Below are 22988 nucleotides of genomic sequence, written 5' to 3'. Positions count from 1 at the left end.
CATGACACAGTTCAGTATGTCCTCTGTCACTGAGCACTGGGGGAAAGATAATGATAATCATATAAGGAACTGGTTAAGTCAACTGTGCAGAATAAGGCTGTCCTAAAGGTGTTCAGTATGTACACAGAACTAACAGTTTCAGACATCTTATTATAGGCAATTTGTTACAAACTACTACATAAAACAATAATATGACCTTTCATAGGAAAATTAGTTCACCACGAATAATAATAATACAGCTGATAGACTGAAAAGCATAGATGGTCTCCAAAGAAGCAACTATATTTAGAAGGTCTAAAAGTAGTCTGTTTTAACATCAAACTAGGAATCCACAAGAGACCAGATTGTCTTTGATCTCCCAGGTATTTCCAGTTTCAGTTAAGGCTTTGTGCATATTATTATTATTATTATTAGTTTATTTAGCAGACGCCTTTAACCAAGGTGACTTACAGAGACTAGGGTGTGTGAACTATGCATCAGCTGCAGAGTCACTTACAATTACATCTCACCCGAAAGACAGAGCAGAAGGAGGTTTAGTGACTTGCTCAGGGTCACACAATGAATCAGTGGCTGAGGTGGGATTTGAACTGGGGCTCTCCTGGTTACAAGCCCTTTTATTTAACCACTGGGCCACACAGGGTCCAATATTTCCACAAGCCTGTTGTACAGGTTAAAAATCCAACTGCAAACAACTCTATGGTGAGGGACAATTTCACTGAAGTCTTAACAGCCAATAGAATCTGTTGCTATCTTCCCTAATCTTCATGAACATAACTGTATTGAAAACAATCAGGTATAGCTTTTAAAAGACCCATGTAAATGCCTGGCTTAGTTTATCACCTAGGGACAGTTTAACTTCAGTAAACCCAGTTCTAGAGGTCTCAATTAAAAGAACAATTTAGTTTTATACCATTATGTCTTATGACAGGCAGCCAGAGTCTTTAAATCAACAGTATTGACATTCTGCCTGCTTACTCCTTTCCATGAAACACCTTAATATATGAAAACATTAAAAAAGGAAGAAAAGCCTACTCTTATTCTAACATTACTGAAAGAAACAGTTAAACAAAGTATTGCATTAAAGGAGTACCAATTCAACAATAGTACCTTCTCTTAAAACCTATGAGGAATTTATTTAAGAAAATTTGTGTGGAATAGTGGTTAGGGCTCTGGACTCTTAACCGGAGGGTCGTGGGTTCATTCCCAGGTGGTGACACTGCTGCTGTAACCTTGAGCAAGGTACTTTACGTAGATTGCTCCAGTAAAAACCCAACTGTATAAATGGGTAATTGTATGTAAAAATAATGTGATAACTTGTAACAATTGTAAGTCGCCCTGGATAAGGGTGTCTGCTGAGAAATAAATAATAATAATAATAATAATAATAATAATAATAATAATAATAATAATAATAATAATTAATAGGTGAACCAGAAGTCTCCTCCCTTCAAATGAGACCCTCGCAGTGAGGAACATGACATGTGCAACCATACCATTACAGGCTTAGTCAACTATAGTAATATAATGCAATTTCTCACTGCTGACAAGGAGAGGTCTTTTACTGAGATCTGTCAATGAATACCATCAATCCGAGAAGCATTTTACTCAAGTTCATCCATTACGCAATCCCAGCCAATACCCAAGCTAAACCTTGGTATCACGCAAACTGATAAGCATGACCTCAAGCTTCCTTTCTTACTTGATATCTCATACATGCACACCTGTTCTTATGAAGTGAGCCTGGACATCTTGATTATGGACAATAAAATCTTAAGTTACTTACTGCTTGCTGTTTACACAAATATCCAATCAGACAGAATTCAGCATGTACTAGGTCCCAGGCTTGAAAAAGTAGGTATGTCTGACCCAAGCCAGCAAACTCCTGCTCAGAGACTGAAGTGACCACAAGGCCAGGGATCATTAGGTTATAAACAATAAAGGCAGATCAGAGATCTTTTGATTAGAATGGGATTAATAATTGAAAAGTGATATTGGGTGACCATGACATACATAGAGGCAAATGGGGACAGGGCAGGGGAGTTAAGACAGAGAAGGGAGACATTGTATCCTTCATGCTCCACTGCTTTTCCATTCTTTCATAGGAATGAAGCAACAAGGGAATGTAATGCCCATCTGTAATCATGATGAGGAAACTGGCTGAGCAACGTGGTAATGAATACCTCCAAACAGCCATGGAACAGTACAATAGGGATGGATGGTAATGGGGAGGCTAATCTGATTTACACCTCTGTGTCATTAGTCTCCAGTTCAGCAGACAAAGCTTTCCAAGTAGTATATTCCAAGTGTCAGGAGTGGTATTGCTACATTTCTGTCACTTGAGATATCCATAAAGGCTCATAGCCCTATGGTGCAATCTTATTGCACAAGGTAGCAGGCTTATATGCAGATTATGTTGCTGCCAGAACTTCAGACTAGCATGTTCTTTAAGATGTAGCGGCTAACAATAAAGGCCACTGGTAATACAAACATGAGGCTAGTGCTAAACACTGTTTTCCATCATGAACTGTATCTGCGATATCTGTATTTCCAAAGTGAAAATGGGTAATTATATTGAACTATCCTAAGGGATTTTGTTGAAATGGAACTCTTAAAAAAGTGAGAATGGAAGTTTCATAAACACCATGCTTTTTCTTAATTCATCAAAATGGAATGAGTTTTGTGAATAGAGCCGACTTCACATTTGTGCCATGCCTATTACATTTCGGTGCAGACACTGGCATACAAATGAAATGCTTCTTTCAATATAGAGACCCATGTTCTTAACAACAAAATGCTTACTGTTTCAGCCAGCATTGCAAGGTATGTTGAAGTCATATGGTAGGGGCTAATGTCATATCTTAGTGTTTCTGATAGAAAACTTTCACCTGGATGATCCTGTTTCTGACTGTTGCACCCACATCATCTCCTGCTATGGACTGAAATGACTTGCAATCAAAAGTAATGAGCTGCGTGTCTTAAGAAAGTGGTTTATGAGTGGATGGTAACCTAGACTGATGATCAGGGATAATGCTGCTTTGATTGATTATCTTTTGAAACCCAACCCCTATATGTCCCGCCAAAGCTTTGGACAGAATGACAGCTCCTGATTTACGTAAAAAAGCTAACCCCCAAAAAACATACCAAAGGATATTTCAGAATGTCCCGAGAAAACCAGGGAAGAACTTAGATTAGGTACAAAGATAATACTTTAAAATAACAGCTGCAAATTCATATGAATTTGATACATTTAGGGAGCTGAAATTAGAAGTGGTAAATGTGGCGTCAGTGTGACTTATCAGCAGATGCACTAATCCATAATGAAATTCAACCACCCAGACCCAAATGTTGCATTGGTACTGTAGGTGACAGATACTGCACAGAGGAAAAAAACATTCAAAAATCACACATTCAATGAAGCTAAAGCCCAGGGATCTAATACCAGGCCGGCTTCTCATCTCTGAATGTGAGCTGCTGGAGCTTGTAACTGACAGGCACCCAGACCACCTGATTCCAACATATCCGACTCCCTGTCACTCGCTCACAGGGAAATTATTTTGAATCCCGCTACCTGTCTAAGGCGAGGTTTATTTCCATGGACCAGGTGCATTAAGATATTAGCAAAGCGTAGTCTTTGGGTAAAACTGACGTGGTTAAATTTAGATGCCATTTGATAACTGTGAAACAGTTTTTACATGGCTAGTTTCAATATAAAATGAGTTTGATACAGAACTGTAATGATCGACATGTATTCTATGAAAGTGATTCTCATAAATCCCCCTGCATCAGACACATACAGTAGCAGGGTTTGGAGTCCTTCCACTGAAATCTGGATTGACGTCCCCAGGGGTGTCCAAACCTCCACCCAGTAAAGATATTCAAGGCTGTAAAACGACAAATTAATTTCACAAACCTGTACTGCCACATGCAGGACTCCATAATGTATCCTTACAAGGATAGTCATGACTGAGCATGGCTGTAGTGTTTTCACCTTTACAAAAGTTTACCACTGTATATATACACAGTCATTTGCACTTTTCCGAGGCTTTTCCCATGGTTATACTATAGTTTACCATGATTTTAATTCTGCTTTACCATACCTCTGTGGGCTTTGCAATGTTTACCTATGCTTTACCTTGCTTTCACTATGGTTTATTACACTTTTCTATGCTTTTGCCATAGAGGACTTTAAGGGTAGAACCACACTAGCATACCAGGGGAGATGCCAGGTTCCTCGGAGCCACGAAAGATACGGAAATGAGAAGCAAGTAATAATTTTCAGCCTGAGAGCAGTGATAAAAAAAATTTCAAATGTAATTGAATAGAGAAAGAAAATCACTGGTTAACACTAGTTAAGACTGGTTAAATTATAACAGTGAATATTCTTCATGAATAAATATTCTTCTCAGAGGGATGGGAACAGGTTTATTAATATGCATGACAAGCCCAATATAACCATGCCATCCGCTTTACAGACCCCTGGCCAGTTAGAGCAAAGATACAATATGTACAGGGGGTGTACCATAGGAATGATTATGTTTGTTCTCAAAGTGTGCAGAAGACATTGTCACTTAGAACATTTTAGAATGATGTATGTATTGCCATTACATGGGTCTGTGACAGGTGCTGTCAGGCCGGTAGCAGGAACAAAAACAAAGAGGCAAGTACTGCAGGCAAAAGACGCGACGTGCGCCTTTTATTTAAATAATACAAAAATAAAAAATATTTTAACAAAGAAAAAACACTCTTGCTCACCGAGCGAAATAAAAAGGTCACACAAAAAGTCACGAGCACAAAATTAACAGCCAATACAGGTCAGGCTGGGCAAATGCCTTCACTGATACTGTATATTTTTCTATTTTAAATTTCTCTCTCTCTCCTCGCTCGCTCTCGTTCCTCCTCTGAACCGAGAGCGCTGCAGGTTTATATGCAGGTGACCATTTACCGATTTAGCAACAAATTAATCACTTAATTCGGGAGATGGCCACCTTCTGCACAAGGTTTTTAATTACTCCTGGCAGAGGACAAGCTACCAACCTTGCCTCTGCCAGAACACGTTTTAAATAAAAACAAAACAATAGCAAACACGGCTCTGCCGTCATTTATAAATAAACCATAACACATCGTCATTTAAATAAATCATAATACAAAAATATAAAATAACACGGGGCGGAGGGGGAGACCCCGTTCTAAAAATAAATAAACAATACATTTAAACAGCCCACTTTTCATGTACAGGCCTCCTGGCCCTGTTACAGGGTCATATTCATAAGCCTGTTCCCGCCCCTCTGAACCTGTGCCAGAGCGAACCAATCAAAATGCTAAACTTTGGGAGAAGAGTCAGGAACCAATTATAGGTTTCTGATTGCAGGTTGGGATGAAATTGTCCATGTTGTGAATTCAGAAAACATTTTGACAGGAGGACCCGATGCATAACCGCTGTGAAGCAAAAGCAACTGCTCAAAACCGATTTATGACGAGGGATATGTTAATAAAATGATCAAAAATGATCAATGCGATTCAATGTTTAAAAATATATTGCAGGTATATATAAAACAGAGCAGAAAGATAGGGAAAGCTCTAGCATTGTGTTTTAAACTCTACAGCCTGTTCAGCAACATTAACCATACAAAATGGCTAATAATTTCATAATGGCTGCTGTTACTTAAAATGTATGTTAAAATTCTGTTCACTTCAGTTTTTTGTGGAATAACAAACTTGAGCAAACCAGACTTATTTAAAATCATTCTGCATCGTTAATGTCCATGTCAGATGACTGCAACATGACTAAGATTCTCACAGCTTCATTTTTCCAGAACATCTGTGAAACAGAACAAAGTAGATCAATGATCGACAGTACCTCTGCTAAAATATTCATCACTCACACAAATGAGGGTTTGCTTACCACCATGCTTTGTTACACTAATCAAAACAAGCGCATTCATTCAGAAAGTCTCGTGGCCTTGGTGACAAGAAAACAAGCTTTGCTAATGAATCTCCTGCCTGCCAGTAATAACTCAGGACTACATATCGCTGGCATCTATAATTAGTTGTCATTTAATTTAATTTCTGAAGCACTATGCTAGCTATACTAACTAAACTAAGAGCTGGTCTACTTTATCACACAGCAGATGTCTGATGAACCGTCATTGAAGCAATGTTAACAGTACTTTTAATCGCCTAGGGGACTGGTTGTCAACCTTACTATAGTAACAGCCAGCGGTACAGCATTGGAAACAGATCTGGGAGAAAAGCGCAAAGCCATTCAGGGCCATATTTTCAAAGTGTTTCCTGAGAGTATTTAACCCTTTAAGGTACAAGGGACATATATGTCCCACAAATAAAATGGTGCTAACTTTCTTATTTTTGTAATGAGGTGCATGAAACAGGGTTCCAAATTTACTGGCAGGTTGGATCTGGTCATCAGTTTCCTCATGATACTTGAGTCACTGTCAAATGTATTTTACGAATAAACTGTTTGAATAACTTCTCGATTCCTTGTGTACCTTCAGGGGTTACGAGGACATGAAATATATAACAGTTGTTTTGTTCTAGGTTTGTAAAATTAACAGGTGTTTTATTAAAGACTGAAGTAAATCTTTTTCTTCATGTTTATTCACACTTCATATAACCTGTTATTTACAGGTAATTTTCACTGCTCTATATGAAAACTTTAATGCAAGTAATGCTTCCATGATGCCAGACAGATTTCAGCCCAGAAAAATAGGCTTAAATAGTGCGCCTACCAGTGGTTAAAGCCTGGTTTCCAAACTAACTAATTCTCACTCACATTAAGGTGCACACTACGACTATCGCCCTTTAGTAAATACAGTGTGAATAAAGCTCATCTAATTTTTCAGAGAGGGGTGTCTCATTATCATGCATTACCATACAAATCACATGTTCATTCTGACTGCCATAGTGTGGCACAATAAAATCAGTGTGTGCCATAATATGCCCACTATTTTGCACGGTAATAAATACAATTGCAATAGTAAATACAGAATTCATGAACGTGCACCATAATCGTAAGTGCCCTTTCATAAATGAGCCCCTTAGTGTGCTATTTAAAAAGGTGCATATGGCTTTTTTGTTACAAAAAAAGAGAAAAATAGTACATAAATCACTCGATTACTTTAATTAAGTCCCTGATTGGTTTATTTCTAGTTTTTGTAACATTGTACCCTATTCACAAAACATTAAGGAATGCTTTCTGAAGGACTGTTTTTCCTTAAATTCAACAGTGCTTTGTAAAATGAGAACAGTGTGACACATCTTCCAATACATTTGCATTCAGATATTTCACCTGGTTCAGAATAATTCATTTAATTTTAGTTGTAAATACAGCTCACATTCAAATGACTGTAGATCTACACACAGTAACCAACAGGCACATTTTTTACATGAAAGGTTTGGGGATTAGGCTGCGTGTTTGCGTGCATGTTAGTTGGTTTAGCTTATTTCTGTAAAAATATTAATACATTTCAGAAGGTTAGCATTTTAATGATTTAAAAGTATAGCTAACAAAATAGCTCCATAAGATTTCTCCGCCATTCATTATAAGGGCTCTATAAATGTGCAGTTTTGAAAGAAGCACATGTTCTAGTAAACATGTATTTTCTTTTCAAAACATGATAGCTTTACAAGCCATGCTATTAAACTGTTTTGTACTTCCTTAGTCATTTCACCTTGCGGGTGAAATTGTCCCCAGCCCTTCCCTGGCTTCAATATCCAATCAGCTGCTTCCCCAATTGATGGACATGCTTTCAGCCAGTAACATGCTTTGACCCAGAAGACACTGCTGAGGTGAAATGACCCAGGAAGTTTCCTTTATCCTAAAGTAGTACCAGATATAATGCATTACAATAAAAAAATATGTGTGTGCTATAAACATGTGTTTCTTTTAGAACTGCTCATTTGAGACCCATGTAGCTAATGGAAGTGCAAAATGACTATGATGTATGAGATTATTTTGTTAGCTACAATTACTTTAAATGACGGCTGTATTTAGATACTGTATGTGTTGTTTTTGTCTATTAAAATAACCCCCCATGTTTTTTTCTGAAAATAACTTTCAAAGTCAGGAATGAAATTCAAGGGCTCTTAGGTATTCTAAGCTATTTTATTTCTGGCTTTGTAACATTAACATTCCTTTCAGAAAAAAATAAAATGGTGCTAATGACTGTTGGGACTATTGAAGCCTTTTACTGAAAAGTGTAATTAACTCCATTTAAAAAGTAAAACAAATACCTTTTCAAGTTACAAAATGAGTATAAACAGCCTAACTTCCTTAATACCTGCTGTGGTTTTTCCAGTTTTATATCTTGACAGGAGTTTTCACATGCTGTTTGTTTACCGTTAAATTAGCGTGCAGTCAGAAAGACCTCATGGTGTATTGTAACTTACTGACTCCTGCACTGCCTTCAGGAACCTGGCACACTCATAGTGCCTGTTGTATGCAGCCAGATCCCCGGCCGTGTAGCCGTCTCTGTCTTGGAATCGTGGATCCACTTGGCTGATCACCAGAGTCTGGCAGCACTGGGGAGACAACAGTGTCATGGTCCTGCAGATAGTATAGGACTCTGTACCTTTTAAGATAAAAGTAATGGTTAAAACAGCAGGTGCAGTCCCCACAGTTCAAGAGAAGATAGTTATGGTATTGTCTGGACCTGGGCTAGATACAGTGCCTTGCGAAAGTATTCGGCCCCCTTGAACTTTGCGACCTTTTGCCACATTTCAGGCTTCAAACATAAAGATATGAAACTGTAATTTTTTGTGAAGAATCAACAACAAGTGGGACACAATCATGAAGTGGAACGAAATTTATTGGATATTTCAAACTTTTTTAACAAATAAAAAACTGAAAAATTGGGCGTGCAAAATTATTCAGCCCCTTTACTTTCAGTGCAGCAAACTCTCTCCAGAAGTTCAGTGAGGATCTCTGAATGATCCAATGTTGACCTAAATGACTAATGATGATAAATAGAATCCACCTGTGTGTAATCAAGTCTCCGTATAAATGCACCTGCACTGTGATAGTCTCAGAGGTCCGTTTAAAGCGCAGAGAGCATCATGAAGAACAAGGAACACACCAGGCAGGTCCAAGATACTGTTGTGGAGAAGTTTAAAGCCGGAAGAAGGTGCTCTGGTCAGATGAAACCAAAATCGAACTTTTTGGCAACAATGCAAAACGTTATGTTTGGCGTAAAAGCAACACAGCTCATCACCCTGAACACACCATCCCCACTGTCAAACATGGTGGTGGCAGCATCATGGTTTGGGCCTGCTTTTCTTCAGCAGGGACAGGGAAGATGGTTAAAATTGATGGGAAGATGGATGGAGCCAAATACAGGACCATTCTGGAAGAAAACCTGATGGAGTCTGCAAAAGACCTGAGACTGGGACGGAGATTTGTCTACCAACAAGACAATGATCCAAAACATAAAGCAAAATCTACAATGGAATGGTTCACAAATAAACATATCCAGGTGTTAGAATGGCCAAGTCAAAGTCCAGACCTGAATCCAATCGAGAATCTGTGGAAAGAACTGAAAACTGCTGTTCACAAATGCTCTCCATCCAACCTCACTGAGCTCGAGCTGTTTTGCAAGGAGGAATGGGCAAAAATTTCAGTCTCTCGATGTGCAAAACTGATAGAGACATACCCCAAGCGACTTACAGCTGTAATCGCAGCAAAAGGTGGCGCTACAAAGTATTAACTTAAGGGGGCTGAATAATTTTGCACGCCCAATTTATATAGTTATATTAACTGTGTAATATGTAGAGTTAAACCAAGGTTTAAAAAAAAAAAATCTGTTTAGCATAACAGCATTCTCAGAAGTTCGATCCTGTTTAGCTGTTGATCTGTCTGTTTTCCAGAATGGTTTTCGCTTCTACCCCGATTATATATATATATATATATATATATATATATATATATATATATATACACATACAAACACACACACACTTTACACAGGTACATGGCTTTTGTATGGAATTATCACTTGTGTGGATGTATGACATTTTGTAGCCTAACAATGAGTGACTTCATTTAAAGGTACCTCATCTACCAGGACAAAAGAAGCTTTCAGATCTTTAGCTGGTCCCCCTCGTCTTAAAAGATGGCCATTTGTTTGTTTCTACCTGTATCATTGTGATAATTATGAACTAAGTGCATGTTGTGTGCGAATTGTCTGGTTTCTGCCCAGGTGTGGCGAAGTGGTAGATTGGTAGCAGGTGTATATCAGGTGCAGTGCGGATGCAGTAATTCCAATAACAAACTGTGACAGGGTGGACGAGTGGTGACGTCAGGTCAGAAGCAGGAACCGAAAAACTGACTGCAGATTCAAAAACACGCTGCACGCGCTGCTTATTCAAATACAAAAATAAATAAAAAGGTTTAAACAGTGCTCACAGAGCAAAATAAATATATAAACATACCAAGTCTCGAACACAAAACAAAACAAGTCAGGCTGGGCAATTGCTGTCACTGTGCCTGTATTACTTTTTTTTTTTTAAGTTTCGTTCCCGTTCCCGTTCCCGTTCCCGTTCCCTCTCCCTCTCCCTCTCCCTCTCCCTCTCTCCTAACACCCACACCTGCACCTAAAACAGCAGGTCATTATATCCTGGCCGAGGGGTTTACTGGCTAATAATTCTCTCATTACCCCTCAGCCATAGTCTGCACAGGTAGCATTATTATGCGTGACTGCCATCTAACTCAATAATCACCAGCTGACAGTCACGCATTCCCACGAGGTATTTTAAAACAAAACACACGGATACGCCGTAAATACATTTTTATAAATACCAAAATAATAACAAAACCTGCGGCGCTTCGCCGTCATATATTTAAATACAAATAAATAAATCATAATATACAAATACAAACTAACACAGGGGCGGAGGGGTACCCCATTCCATAAATAAACAAAACACACACATGTACAAGCTCCTACACAAACAGACAACAAAGTACCGGTGAAATGAGGGTTTTAATGATTATAAATCCAATTGTCTGATGACCAGCCAGAAAACAATAATGACCTGGCAATACACAGCAATGTGTATTGCCAGTGCAATACAGCAACAAAACACTCGCAAACTCTTTATTTTTATTTTGGGGATATCTCCCGGTCCTTCCAGTCTTCATATCGCAACTGCATCAAAGTGACAACAGCTGGTCAAGTGCTTATTGTATTCTGATGGCAAAGGAGCAGTAAACATTGCTCTGACTTATATAGCTAGGCTGCAGTTTCACCACATAAACTGTAGATGGCATGTGAGTAACACTGTTCAGAGAAGACTGCATTGGAGAACACTTCTTTCACAATTTTTTTTTTTTTTTTTTTTTTTTAATGTATCCTAATACAGGTGTGCAATTGCACCCCCCAAATAGAATATAATCAGGCTGTCATGTGCTAAAGTTGCTGCACAGACACACTGATGTTGTACTTTGTTGACTTGAAAAGCAGAAGGTGTCATACACACAGATGTATAGACAGACACCCCCATCTATCCCCTGAATCGGATGCTCTCAGTAACATGTTAAATAATGTTAAAAGCAACTTTGTCTCCAAAATTGGATATTCTGAACAATTTACACTAACTGATATTAATAACTAGTTTCATCACGATTTGATAGGTGATGGTTCTTCAGATATATGCAAAGATGTAAGTGAGACACACAGATGTACAGAGAGAAAGACAAACTCCCATACAGCCCAGTATCTGAAATTCTCAATAACTTAATAGCTAAATAATATGAATACCAAGTTACATGACAATTGGACAAGCAGATGTTCAGATATATGGAAAAATGTAAAGTATGTATGTATTAACACAGTATACAGCTCCACCGTATCCCATTTGCAGGGGCATTGGTGTTTTTTGCACTTATTAAGAATAACTGTGACTGTAACCTATTCCCCGTGGCTGCTATTTTAAAACTAAACCCAGTCACACAATACCCTCAGTGAGCTTGATACTGTAGTGGAATCTTCATTAAATAAAAAGCACAGTGCAGGATGCAGAACCACGAGACTTGCAGAAAAGGAATAGGCAAAGCTGGGAATTCCTTTGCCTGATTAATAGTAGGTGGACTAAAACACTGCCACACTCCCAAATCCAGGCTATCAGAGCCATGTATAAAATAATATTGGTCAGGACAGTAGGTGGGTCTGGATAAAAGGTAACTGCAGTAATCTATATAATTGTAGCTTGAGGCAATACATTTGAGGTAACAGAGTCGCACTGGTCTCATGAGCAACAAGCTTGCTTACCAGTCATACCGCAGCTTTGCCATCTGCCCCAGTTTGGAATTTAGCGCCTGTGCTTGCTTTAGGGTTGCTGTACAGTCTGACTGACTTCACCGTCAGTTTTGTTGCACTACACCAACAACTAATGTGTACTCTACCTGTCAGTTAAAAAGCAATTGGCTTCTAATGACTTTGTTTTATGATGTTTGCAAAAACTGATATCAACACTTTCAGACAGCGTTGCACTTGCTTGGTGATTTCAGGAGACATGAGCAAGGAAGTGCAATACTATTTGAAAGCATAGCTTGCAAACATTTCTTTAACATAGTGCAGTCCCATATATCAGTGACTGGAAGTGCAATGGTAAGATTATTGGATTTTTGTTAGATACAATCACAATCTAACAAAATAATATCTGTTACAGCTTTAGGTTAAAGGAAGTTTCAATTTTTTCTTTTTTTTTCTTTACAGGAAATAGGTTATACTTGCACACAAAATACATATCATAGCACACATAGTATTTTAAATATCTGATACTACTTAAGCCCGTTTCACACTGGCATGGCTCTACCTGGGTCACGACCCGGTGTCATGCGGTTCGGCTACGCAATTTCACGCTGCTTTTTAAGAAGTAGGGTCAACCTGGGTGACAGAAGCAAGTACACAACGCACGTAGCAATTCCCCGGAAGCAGCTTGTTACGGACGCTTCCATCCAAGCTTCTCTGGATTGAACCATCAGCCCAAATGTTGATTAGAGCAAATGTTTCTACATCCCTGCTGCAATCTGGCTCATGCCGTGTCTCGATCAACAAAAATATGGCTAAACAGAATAAACAGAAATGTTCCTTGTGGAAGTGAAACCTTCACGCAGGCGTGGCTGTTTGTTACTTCATCTGCTTCCGAATGGCCATCCTGCATTTTGTCTTGCTCGACCCGGGTCAAAGCGCGTTGATCCTCACATCCTGAGGTCAACCCGGGTACGACCAGGTATGTGGTTTCACACTACGTGGGATTGTGACCCCAGATAGCCAGAACCCGGGTAGGAGTTCCAGTGTGAAGGGGGCTTTAGGTTAAAGTAACCTCTCAGTGTCTACACCAGGGGTGGGCAATTCCGGTCCTGGAGGGCCAGTGTCCCTCCTGGCTTTTGTTCCAACTGTGCTCTAAATTACTTAATTAAACCAATAATTGGTAATAATTGGCCCAATTAAGTAATTTAGGGCAAAGTTGGAACAAAAGCCAGGAGGGACACCGGCCCTCCAGAACTGGAATTGCCCACCCCTGGTCTACACCCTATTCTTGGGTAATCCGTTTGCACTTCTTGGGTCATTTCTCCTCCGCAGTATCTTCGTTGTCACAGAATGTTACTGGCTGAAAGCATGCGTGGGAAAGCAGCTGATGGAAGCCTGGTCTGGGTGCTAACACAATACCCTTACCTCAATCCCTCTACCATACTAACCTTTCCCTTACAACCTCTCCCCTTTCATTCCTTGGCTCAGGTGACTCCTCCCCTTGGAACTAACCAGGAATTAAACCAATAAACTCTAAAACACTCAAATACAGCCCACCAAAATTACATATAAATACATAACAGTATTTACATGAAATCACTAAATCCTGCATCAAAATACCACAACAAATCATGCCCAGAAACCTTACATTTGGTTTGATAAACTTTAAAACCACATTTCTTTTACAAATAGAACCGTCTGTCTTTCAATGCAACAATACGGTAGAATCCAATTCTACTTGCGCCTGCTATACAGGACTTATGGTAAAACAGAGCTCACATATGCCCTGCATGAACATGGCGTCTCACTGTAGCACAGGGCACGCACAAACATGGCGTCGCCTATGCCCAACACTGATTCAGTGCAACCACCATTACCAAATGGTAAGTATTTTCTTTTCCCTTTTATTATAGTTTATTTGTATTTTTTATAGACAATTCAGATTACCGAACAACCATCCACATATCCCTCTGAAAATGTGCACTTTTTCAGACAGATAGGCATTCAGCACCGCTTTCAATTAACCAGCTATTTCTGCTTCTATTTTTTCCCCCATTCAGACTTCAACCTGTTGCACCACCCCTTCAAAACCACAGGTAAGTACATTATATATTTTCCTTTTGGTCATTATTAGTTTGAAACAAAACATTTACATTGCAGTCAATTACATTTTACATAAATGTCCTTGATAGTAACAATAAACAGTCCCGTTGTACTCTCGTCTTCAGTTCAAGTAAGGCTTCAGATTATTTCATTATTTCTATAGGGGATGGGCTTACACCATCACAATGTGAAAGCGCATTAAAACAGACTTTGAAAAACACACTATTTGAGTAATTGCAATATAGAAAAATTAACAATAATGGCAAACCTCACTAAAAGGTAATACAATGAAATCTGAAGCTTTAAATGGTAACTACAGAATAGTGTGCTAAAATATTCATTGTAAACTTTCATTTTACTTTCACTGCAGAACTTTGGAATTGAACATCTTCAAAGCTCTTCAATCCTTCAATATGTATCTCTGCCACATTGTCAGCTCTCCGGCACTATGCTGTAACTTAATAATGAGCACTTAATACTCATCCTCCTGTATCTAACAGCCATTCTATTCTCAGCCAAAACACTTCATTCTTCGCTCTTCATCATTGTCATTCTACACTCAAAACTCCAGCACAGCTGCTCTGTATTTTAACCAATATTAGAAGCATGTTTTGAATGTGATTGTGGAAGTGGAGATGGTGATGGAGAGGAAATGGAAAACTGTAAGTGGAGTTGGTGTCTGTGTCAGCAAGACCTGGCCATGACGATGCAGCTTCACTACGGGAACGCCTAAGTGCTTGAGCTGCACTCTGGCTCAAGACAGAGTGACAGGAGAAGCGTGGATTCAATGCCAAGCCCTCAGACCCAAAGCGTGCCGGCTGAACTATCCCTGAACTACTTCACCCCTGCAGGCCGGCATTCAGTAGCAGGGCATTCAAGTACATGGTGCTTACAAAATAGACATCATTTCATAGGTGTAAGATTTTCCTGTCTGAAAAATGCACACATTATGGTAATGGTGAATTCGATTTTTTTAATGGGAATATTTAATGAATGCCCCTTGCTGTCAACTTTCGTAAAGTCACAAGAAGGAACTGGGTCAACATTGAAAATATAGGTCATAAGAAAAGTAGTGGTTTGTACTCAAATAAAGGACCACGTGTGCAACTTTGCTAATTTGAAGGTGAGATGTGATCAGTTTAAAAGATTGTTTAAACATGGTACTCGCATAAAAAAAAGAATGAATGCAAAGTATGACAAATTACTTTTACTTCAAAAATACTGGATAGTATTTCCATTAAAGGTGAAATAATTTCCATAGTAGATATTTCATTTTTGGCCTTCCCTTGTAGGCAAAATTCCTACCTTGTCCTTGTCCTTTCACTGTAAACACTTCAAAAGGGGAGCAAATTAAGTTTGCACCTGGTAAAAGTTTTCAGGAGCCAAGACAAAAAATATATATTCCAAAAATCAGTGCTATTTTGCAGTGCTATCCTTACTACTAGAGTATAACAAGTGAAGTACTAAAGGAACATTGTATATACAGTGCCTATGGTAAGTATTCACCCCCCTTGGACGTTTTCACAGTTTGTTGTATTACATGATGCATTTAAATGGGTGTGTGGGATCTATTTTTTTACTTTTGATTTACACAACCTACTCAACACTTTCAATGTGTGAAAAAATGGGGTGGTGAAACAACAAATCAATTAAAAATAAAAACCTGAAAAGTCTTCATTAGATAAGTATCCACTCCCTTTGCTCTGACACTCCTAAATAAGCTCAGATGCATCCAATTGCCTTCAGAATTCACACAATAAGTTAAATGGAGTCCATTTGTGTGCAATAAAAGTGGTTCACATGATTTCAGATTAAATACACCTGTCTCTGTAAGGTCCCACAGTTGGGTAGTGCATTCAAAGCAAAGATACTACCATGAAGACCAAGGAGCTTTCAAAACAACTCCCGGATAAAATTGTCCCATATGGAAAATAAATATATTTTTAATATATGGAATTATATATTTTTAAACCTGAAATGTATTTATAATATATTTTCTTAAACATGACATGTTGCTTAAATATATTTATAATATACTATAAATGTATTTTGTAAATCAACATATTCACATTTATACATTTTATTTTTCTAAATTATATTCAAAATACATTGTAAAATATGTTGTAAATAAATATATTCACATTCATATATTTAAAAGTGTATCCAGTGTTTTCAAACAATATATTTATATATTGCATATAATGGGAGACTGTGACGGTCAGGCAGCACAAAATTTAAAACAACATGGCTTCATAAGTTTATCCATGTACAGCAGATAAAACCCAGACACTGATTTTAATGGTGTTACAGATACCGCATAAAAAATAACTGGGCTAAGCCTAGTATTTAGAAGAAAAAAAAGAGAGGTCAATAACAATCAAGGACACAATAGGCTGTTCATATTTTAAGTCACCTTATATTTATAAGTAAAAAAAAATATCTGTATAATGTATAATGTGATATCTTGTAACAATTGTAAGTTGCCCTGGATAAGGGCGTCTGCTAAGAAATAAATAATAATAATAATAATAATAAATGAGCAGCAGGGGTCATGGCTTGATGAATCTGTAGCCTAGAGAGCTACACAGGGAAAGAGGTGAATTGCGCAATGTGAAGAATGTGAAATTAAAGCAAGAAAAAGGGCACAGTAGTAAAATATTGAGTTTGTATTGCTTCTCAAAAAAAGCCTGAGTCTTAAATTGGAGTACAGTCACTATCCGAGTAAACAAACAATAATGTGACTGACTGCTGAGAAAAGACAACAATAATGTTTGCCTGAATACACAAGCAAATGTGACTTACTGCTGAGAAAAAAAGACAAACCAAAACGTTACTGCCCAATCTCTAATCATCCATGTTATACAGGCTGTGTGGTCCAGTGGTTAAAGAAAAGGGCTTGTAACCGGGAGGTCCCCGGTTCAAATCCCACCTCAGCCACTAACTCATTGTGTGATCCTGAGCAAGTCACTTAATCTCCTTGTGCTCCGTCTTTTGGGTGAGACGTAGTTGTAAGTGACTCTGCAGCTGATGCATAGTTCACACACCCTAGTCTTTGTAAGTCGCCTTGGATAAAGGCGTCTGCTAAATAAACAAATAATAATAATAATAATATACAGACAGCCATTTTCAAAGAAGTGTCATTAGCTTCCTGAGGAATACCAAGAGAAGCTTTTACAATTTCAATGTTTTTAACTAACTGTACCACCAGATCAGAAATGCTGATCAGACCCCCGTATTTTTCAACATGCTAAGCAATAACACAGTTCACAAACTGGGAGAAAAACAGATGCGAGTAATCAACATATGTGCATGTTATGTTCTGTTAGTTGGTATTGTGCATGACTGTTGAATTTGCAATGTGATCAATGTTGTGGTTGCTGGGTTACAGGGACGCCATCTTAAGTATTACACAATACACAGCACAATAAACAAGCTCTGTGGTTAATACAACAGTGGAATTTAGGTTGTATCTTTGTAAATGCACATTTGAGGTTTTATTTTTTCCGCAAATTGAGGGTGGTAAATTTGGGGTGTGTCTTAAATTTTAAGGCGATAAAAATTGCTTGTTAGATTTGACTTTGAAATACTAAATGTAGCTTAAAAAACAGAAAACTTTGTTTGCACATGGGATGTGAAGAACTGTCATATTCCTATTATGAAAAAAAAACTTATTTAGTTAAAACTGCTTCTTGTCATCCCTATGCCAAAACAAGAGATTATTGCTCTTCACTCTACCCCACCAAGTGAGTGAGGGTGTCGGTGTAAGCATTTTCACAAAAGCATAAGGTCCCAATTAGTCCAAAATCACCCCAAATTGGAACATCCACATTGAACTGAGATGTTGAATCACTCACCCTGGCTCATGACTACGACTAGGAGTTTGAGGCAGGTGAGGTCCCCCTTAGCGGTGGCGTAGTGAGCTGGCAGTGCCGTCCGTCTCCATCCCCGCTCTCCTGCCTACCTGGACCATCCACTGCATCAGCTCTGTGTGACCAAACCGAGTGGCCAGGTGCATCACTGTTGCCCCAGGACAGTCCTGGTCCTGTAAGAGAGGACAAGGCCACATCATTGAAACATGCCATCCCATTTACCAGCGAACCATTCATTTTATTAGGAATTTAATATTAACACACATGTATTTAGCGAGATGCTTTCCAATATAAGTTAAAGTAATTGTAGCCAACTTAACAGTTCCATAAAATGTCTCCACCATCCACATCCATTCATTATATAGGAGACAATTGCGCAGTTTTGAAAAAAACACATTATAGCAAACATGTCTTTTCAAAACATATCATGTACTACACCCAGTTAAACAAAACTCTGTTTACAAACTGTGCTTTTAGACTGCTTTGTACTTCCTTGGTCGTTTCACCTCATGGGTGAAATTGTCCCAAGCTCTTCATTGGCTTCAATATCCAGTCAGCTGCTTCCCCAATTGACTGACATGCTTTCAACCAGTAACATGTTTTGACCCAGAAGACACTGCTGAGGTGAACTGCCCCAGGAAGTACAAACAGATAACCCAAGAATAAGGCATAGAAACTGAGAACTGAGAAAAATACATTATGATTGTGTTATAGACTTAATGAGGCTGTGTGGTCCAGTGGTTAAAGAAAAGGGCTTGTAACCAGAAGGTCCCCGGTTCAAATCCCACCTCAGCCACTGACTCATTGTGTGACCCTGAGCAAGTCACTTAACCTCCTTGTGCTCCGTCTTTTGGGTAAGACGTAATTGTAAGTGACTCTGCAGCTGATGCATAGTTCACACGCCCTAGTCTCTGTAAGTCGTATTGGATAAAGGTGTCTGATAAATAAGCAAATAATAATAACTTCCTTAAACCTAAGTAGTACCAGATGTCATGTTTTAAATAATAAAAAAGAAGACTTGTGTATTATTACATGTGTTTTGTTTAAAACTTCACGTTTGAGATCCATGTAGGTAAAGGACGTGCAAAAGATGTATTCATTATTTTGTTGACTAGAAGGGTATTTAAGGGTGTACATATTAAAATGTGACACACCCAACAAAGTGCTTCTGCTGCACGGACTTGCTGTAATTAATGGAAATGGAAACTTCGGATTTTAGAACAGTCATGATGAAAGGTGCTGTGCACTGATGCATTCAAAGGCACTATATGTCACTTCTGGTGGGGCAGTTTCAAAGGGAAACTCATAGGTCCTGCTGGTCCATTTATAGTACTTAACCATTTAGATGCTGGAACACCTAATTTTCCAAATTTAATCAGACACAGCTTCAATATTCCTTTTGCTAAACATGTTCGTTTTGTTGTAATTTGACCAACATACCAAAAACAACCACGTCATTCATGAAACAATATTAAATGTCACCCTTCAAAACTGCACTAAACCTTAACCTTACCATTAACATTAACATAATCATCATTAACCTTCTTTATCTTCATTGATGGCTAAGGGATCTCTTTTTGATAGTTCTTTTTTGTTTGTGGTATTAATACCACGTCGGTTGTCTGCAACTACAGATGTAACCAAAATCAGTGGCGTCATGCCCATACGGCACGATGGGGCACGTGCCCCCCAAATGTTTTCCAAGCAATGTTTTAATACTCCTGCATCCACATCTAAATAGTTGAGTGAATATGTTCAAAAGATTAGTACATTAACCATAGCTGTTTGGAAACCAATGAGTTGATTCACATGGGACCCCCTTAATAACAAGGGACACTTAATGAGTGGAAAAAACAATAAGTTAATGACGCCCTATTTTTTGGGTTATGATTATCGTTACCGTTTCGAGATGATTTTCCGCTATACTGGGTAATTTAGCGACGGTCCCTTACAGCGTGATCATTGCATTTGGCGTGGCAGCTGTGTTGTTGTGGTTCTGTTTTACCTTAAGTTTTTATCGCCTCTAAACATGTTTTTTTCTGAATATATTGTATTTGTAATTATCTTTATAAAGCATTTGTTTTAATATTTATAAAATACTTAAAATAGAGTTTGTCACACGAGATACTTTTGACCCGCATAAATGGTTGACATGTGCTTTCTTCTATTGCAAATAAATAGGTAGGTACGCTAATTAAAACAACTTGGTTGCTTTCTGCTCGTGTAAAGTTCTGTTGTAGTATATTTATTTACATGTTTTAGAAGAAAAAAACGGTTTACAAATACAGTGTATAACCGATATTCATCTAAGCAAGTGCGCCGTGTGTACATACAATAAAAAAAAGACACAATAAAAGCAGTGATGATGGAGGAGGCTGGAGACGAGAGCACCCGCACCACAGTCGTTTTGACGTTTGTGCCTGTGCTCTCTCTCAGGTAGGCTTTTTTAAGTTTAGTTTGTAATTAGATTTCTTTATCAGTTCAGTCTACTTTTTTTTATTACATACGTTTAAAGACTGCTCTCTTTGTTGACATTGTCTCTTTATTTACAGTCAGTAGACACCTGTGGGAAGAAAAATGCAGAGCAGTTTAGTGAAGCTTTTCAAAAATGCAACAGAGAATGAAAGACAAGTTGAAGTCCCCCCTGCAGCAAGCTGTAGCACTAACAGTACCAGCAACACTGTTCAGGAAAGCAAAGGTAGGCAGTTAGTTATTCACAGACAGTGATTCGGATTGGATAAGGGTAGTTAAAATAGAAAGACATATAGCCAATTCACAACATTAATACTTTCAGAAATGAATTCTGAAACTTTAAAATATATATCTTTTTTATCAATTTTATTGTTTGGGGTAAATTCTAAATTTAGGTACTTAAACTGTTAAGTGGGACTCTGCAAAAAGCTCAAGTTGTGATGAAAGTGCAATACACACAAGTAAGCAGTTTTTAAAAAAAAAATTTTTATCAGAAACAGACACATCAGAAATGTCTTATTGTGCTAAAAGATTGACTTGCAAAGGATGAATACATCAGAAAGGGTCCGATTCAAACTGTTTTAGATGCTTACCCTTACACTTTGTTTGGAACCAAGCGAAGATGTTTTAACAGTAACTGGTTTCTGAAATACCACTGGCTAGAGTACAACAGGATCAAAAATGCAGCTTTTTGCTTTCCGTGTAGAATATTTGGATCAGCTACAGCAAAGTATGACAAATCTTTTGCTTTAGATGGATTCCGGGACTGGAAAGTTGCGTTAGAGACCGGAAGAGGACTAGCAAAGCATAACAGCAGTCAGCAGCATACAGAAAATGTTCAAAAATGGCAACTGTTTTGCTATCAGCACAATGGCCTCAGCAACTAGAATTAAGAACAAAAGAGCAGGAGAATAGGCATTAATCAGTAATAAGACTGGCAAACATCGCTGCTACCCTTGCCCGTTTGAGATTGCCATTTCGAGGCCATGATGAATCCAAGGATTCAAGTAACAAAGAGGTGTTTAGGGAGTTAGCCACATTAGTTGCATGCTATGACCATGCTTAAGGAACACCTAGATTCAGCACAGAGGAACCCTAAGGGTATTTCAAACTACCTCTCAGCGCAAAGTCAGAATGAGATGATTATGTGTGGTGCCAGTCAGGTGAGGATTACAATCATTGAAGAAGTGAAGCAGGCTGTATACTTTTCAGAGTCATTGAACAGCTCTACACATTTATGGAAAATTCTACCAAGAGACGTGGCCTGTTTCTTGCAGTACAGGAAGAGTTTTTGAAAGACAGTGGCTCCCACTCTACCAAAACTCTGAAATCAATGAGCGTAACAAGATGGTCAAGCAGAATTGATCATTGCAAAGCTTTGTTTTCCACAATTGAGTCAGTTGTACAGACACTACAACAAATTCAGGTTGATAGTGCATTTGACAGAGACACATCTGCTACAGCTCTAGCACTCAACAAAGCTATTGACTTTCCTTTTTGTTTTTTATCTGATAGCATTCAGCAGGATTCTTTCAGTGACAGGTGTGGTGTCTAAATATCTTCAGGCAAGTGACATGGACATCAGTACAGCAGCAGAAATGATTGAGGACTGCATATCTGAATTAGAGACGTCTGTTATAGTAAGCAAACTTGTTAAATTTGCAGACGACACAAAAATAGGAGGATTGGCAAACACTGTTGCAGCAGCAAAGGTCATTCAAAATGATATAGACAGCATTCAGAACTGGGCAGACACATGGCAAATTAAATTTAATAGAGCAAAGTGTAAAGTATTGCACGCAGGAAATAAAATGTGCATTATAAATATCATATGGGAGTGTGACAGGCTGACCAGGGTAAAGAAACACAGAGTCAGGATATGCAGGGAAAATAAAAGACTTTTAATTAAACAAAATACACAAAACAAAAGGCACGATGGCCAGCCAAAAAGACAAACACAAAAACAGGCTTTAAACAAACTATACCATAGCAGAACCACTCACTCTCTCACACAGGTCTTCTCACTCTCACAAACACTCATCAACTAACATACCCAACCACTCCCTTTTATACAGGTGCCTGGGCTAATTGGACAATTCGCACCTCATTAGCCCAGTCACATTCCACACATTCCTCACACAAACTCACTCTTATCCACTCTAAACAATACAAAAAACACAAAACCACCACAAAATAGGCTGCACAGGGAGATACTGAAATTGAAGAAGGGATCTATGTAAAAGACCTAGGAGTTTATGTTGACTCAGAAATGTCTTCATCT

The 22988-nt window shown here is 38.4% G+C and overlaps 1 protein-coding gene across 1 annotated transcript in view; it reads right to left on the bottom strand.

Annotated features, from left to right (window-relative positions):
- Nucleotides 1-21044, bottom strand: part of LOC117416762 (espin-like protein) — a 49888-nt gene extending 28844 nt beyond the window's left edge. The window contains exons 1-3 of the mRNA XM_034028154.3: nucleotides 20743-21044; nucleotides 18221-18408; nucleotides 8404-8585 (exon numbers count right to left, since the gene is read on the bottom strand). Coding sequence (XP_033884045.3) covers nucleotides 8404-8585; nucleotides 18221-18230 — 192 coding nt within the window. The 5' untranslated portion in view covers nucleotides 18231-18408; nucleotides 20743-21044. The remainder of the gene's footprint in view (nucleotides 1-8403; nucleotides 8586-18220; nucleotides 18409-20742) is intronic.
- Between the last annotated feature and the right edge of the window lie 1944 nt (nucleotides 21045-22988).

Source organism: Acipenser ruthenus, chromosome 12 (assembly GCF_902713425.1).
Source record: "Acipenser ruthenus chromosome 12, fAciRut3.2 maternal haplotype, whole genome shotgun sequence".
NCBI classification, from domain to species: domain Eukaryota; kingdom Metazoa; phylum Chordata; class Actinopteri; order Acipenseriformes; family Acipenseridae; genus Acipenser; species Acipenser ruthenus.
The sequence above is the reverse complement of the archived record's forward strand: the minus strand, read 5'-3'. Positions and strand labels throughout refer to the sequence as shown.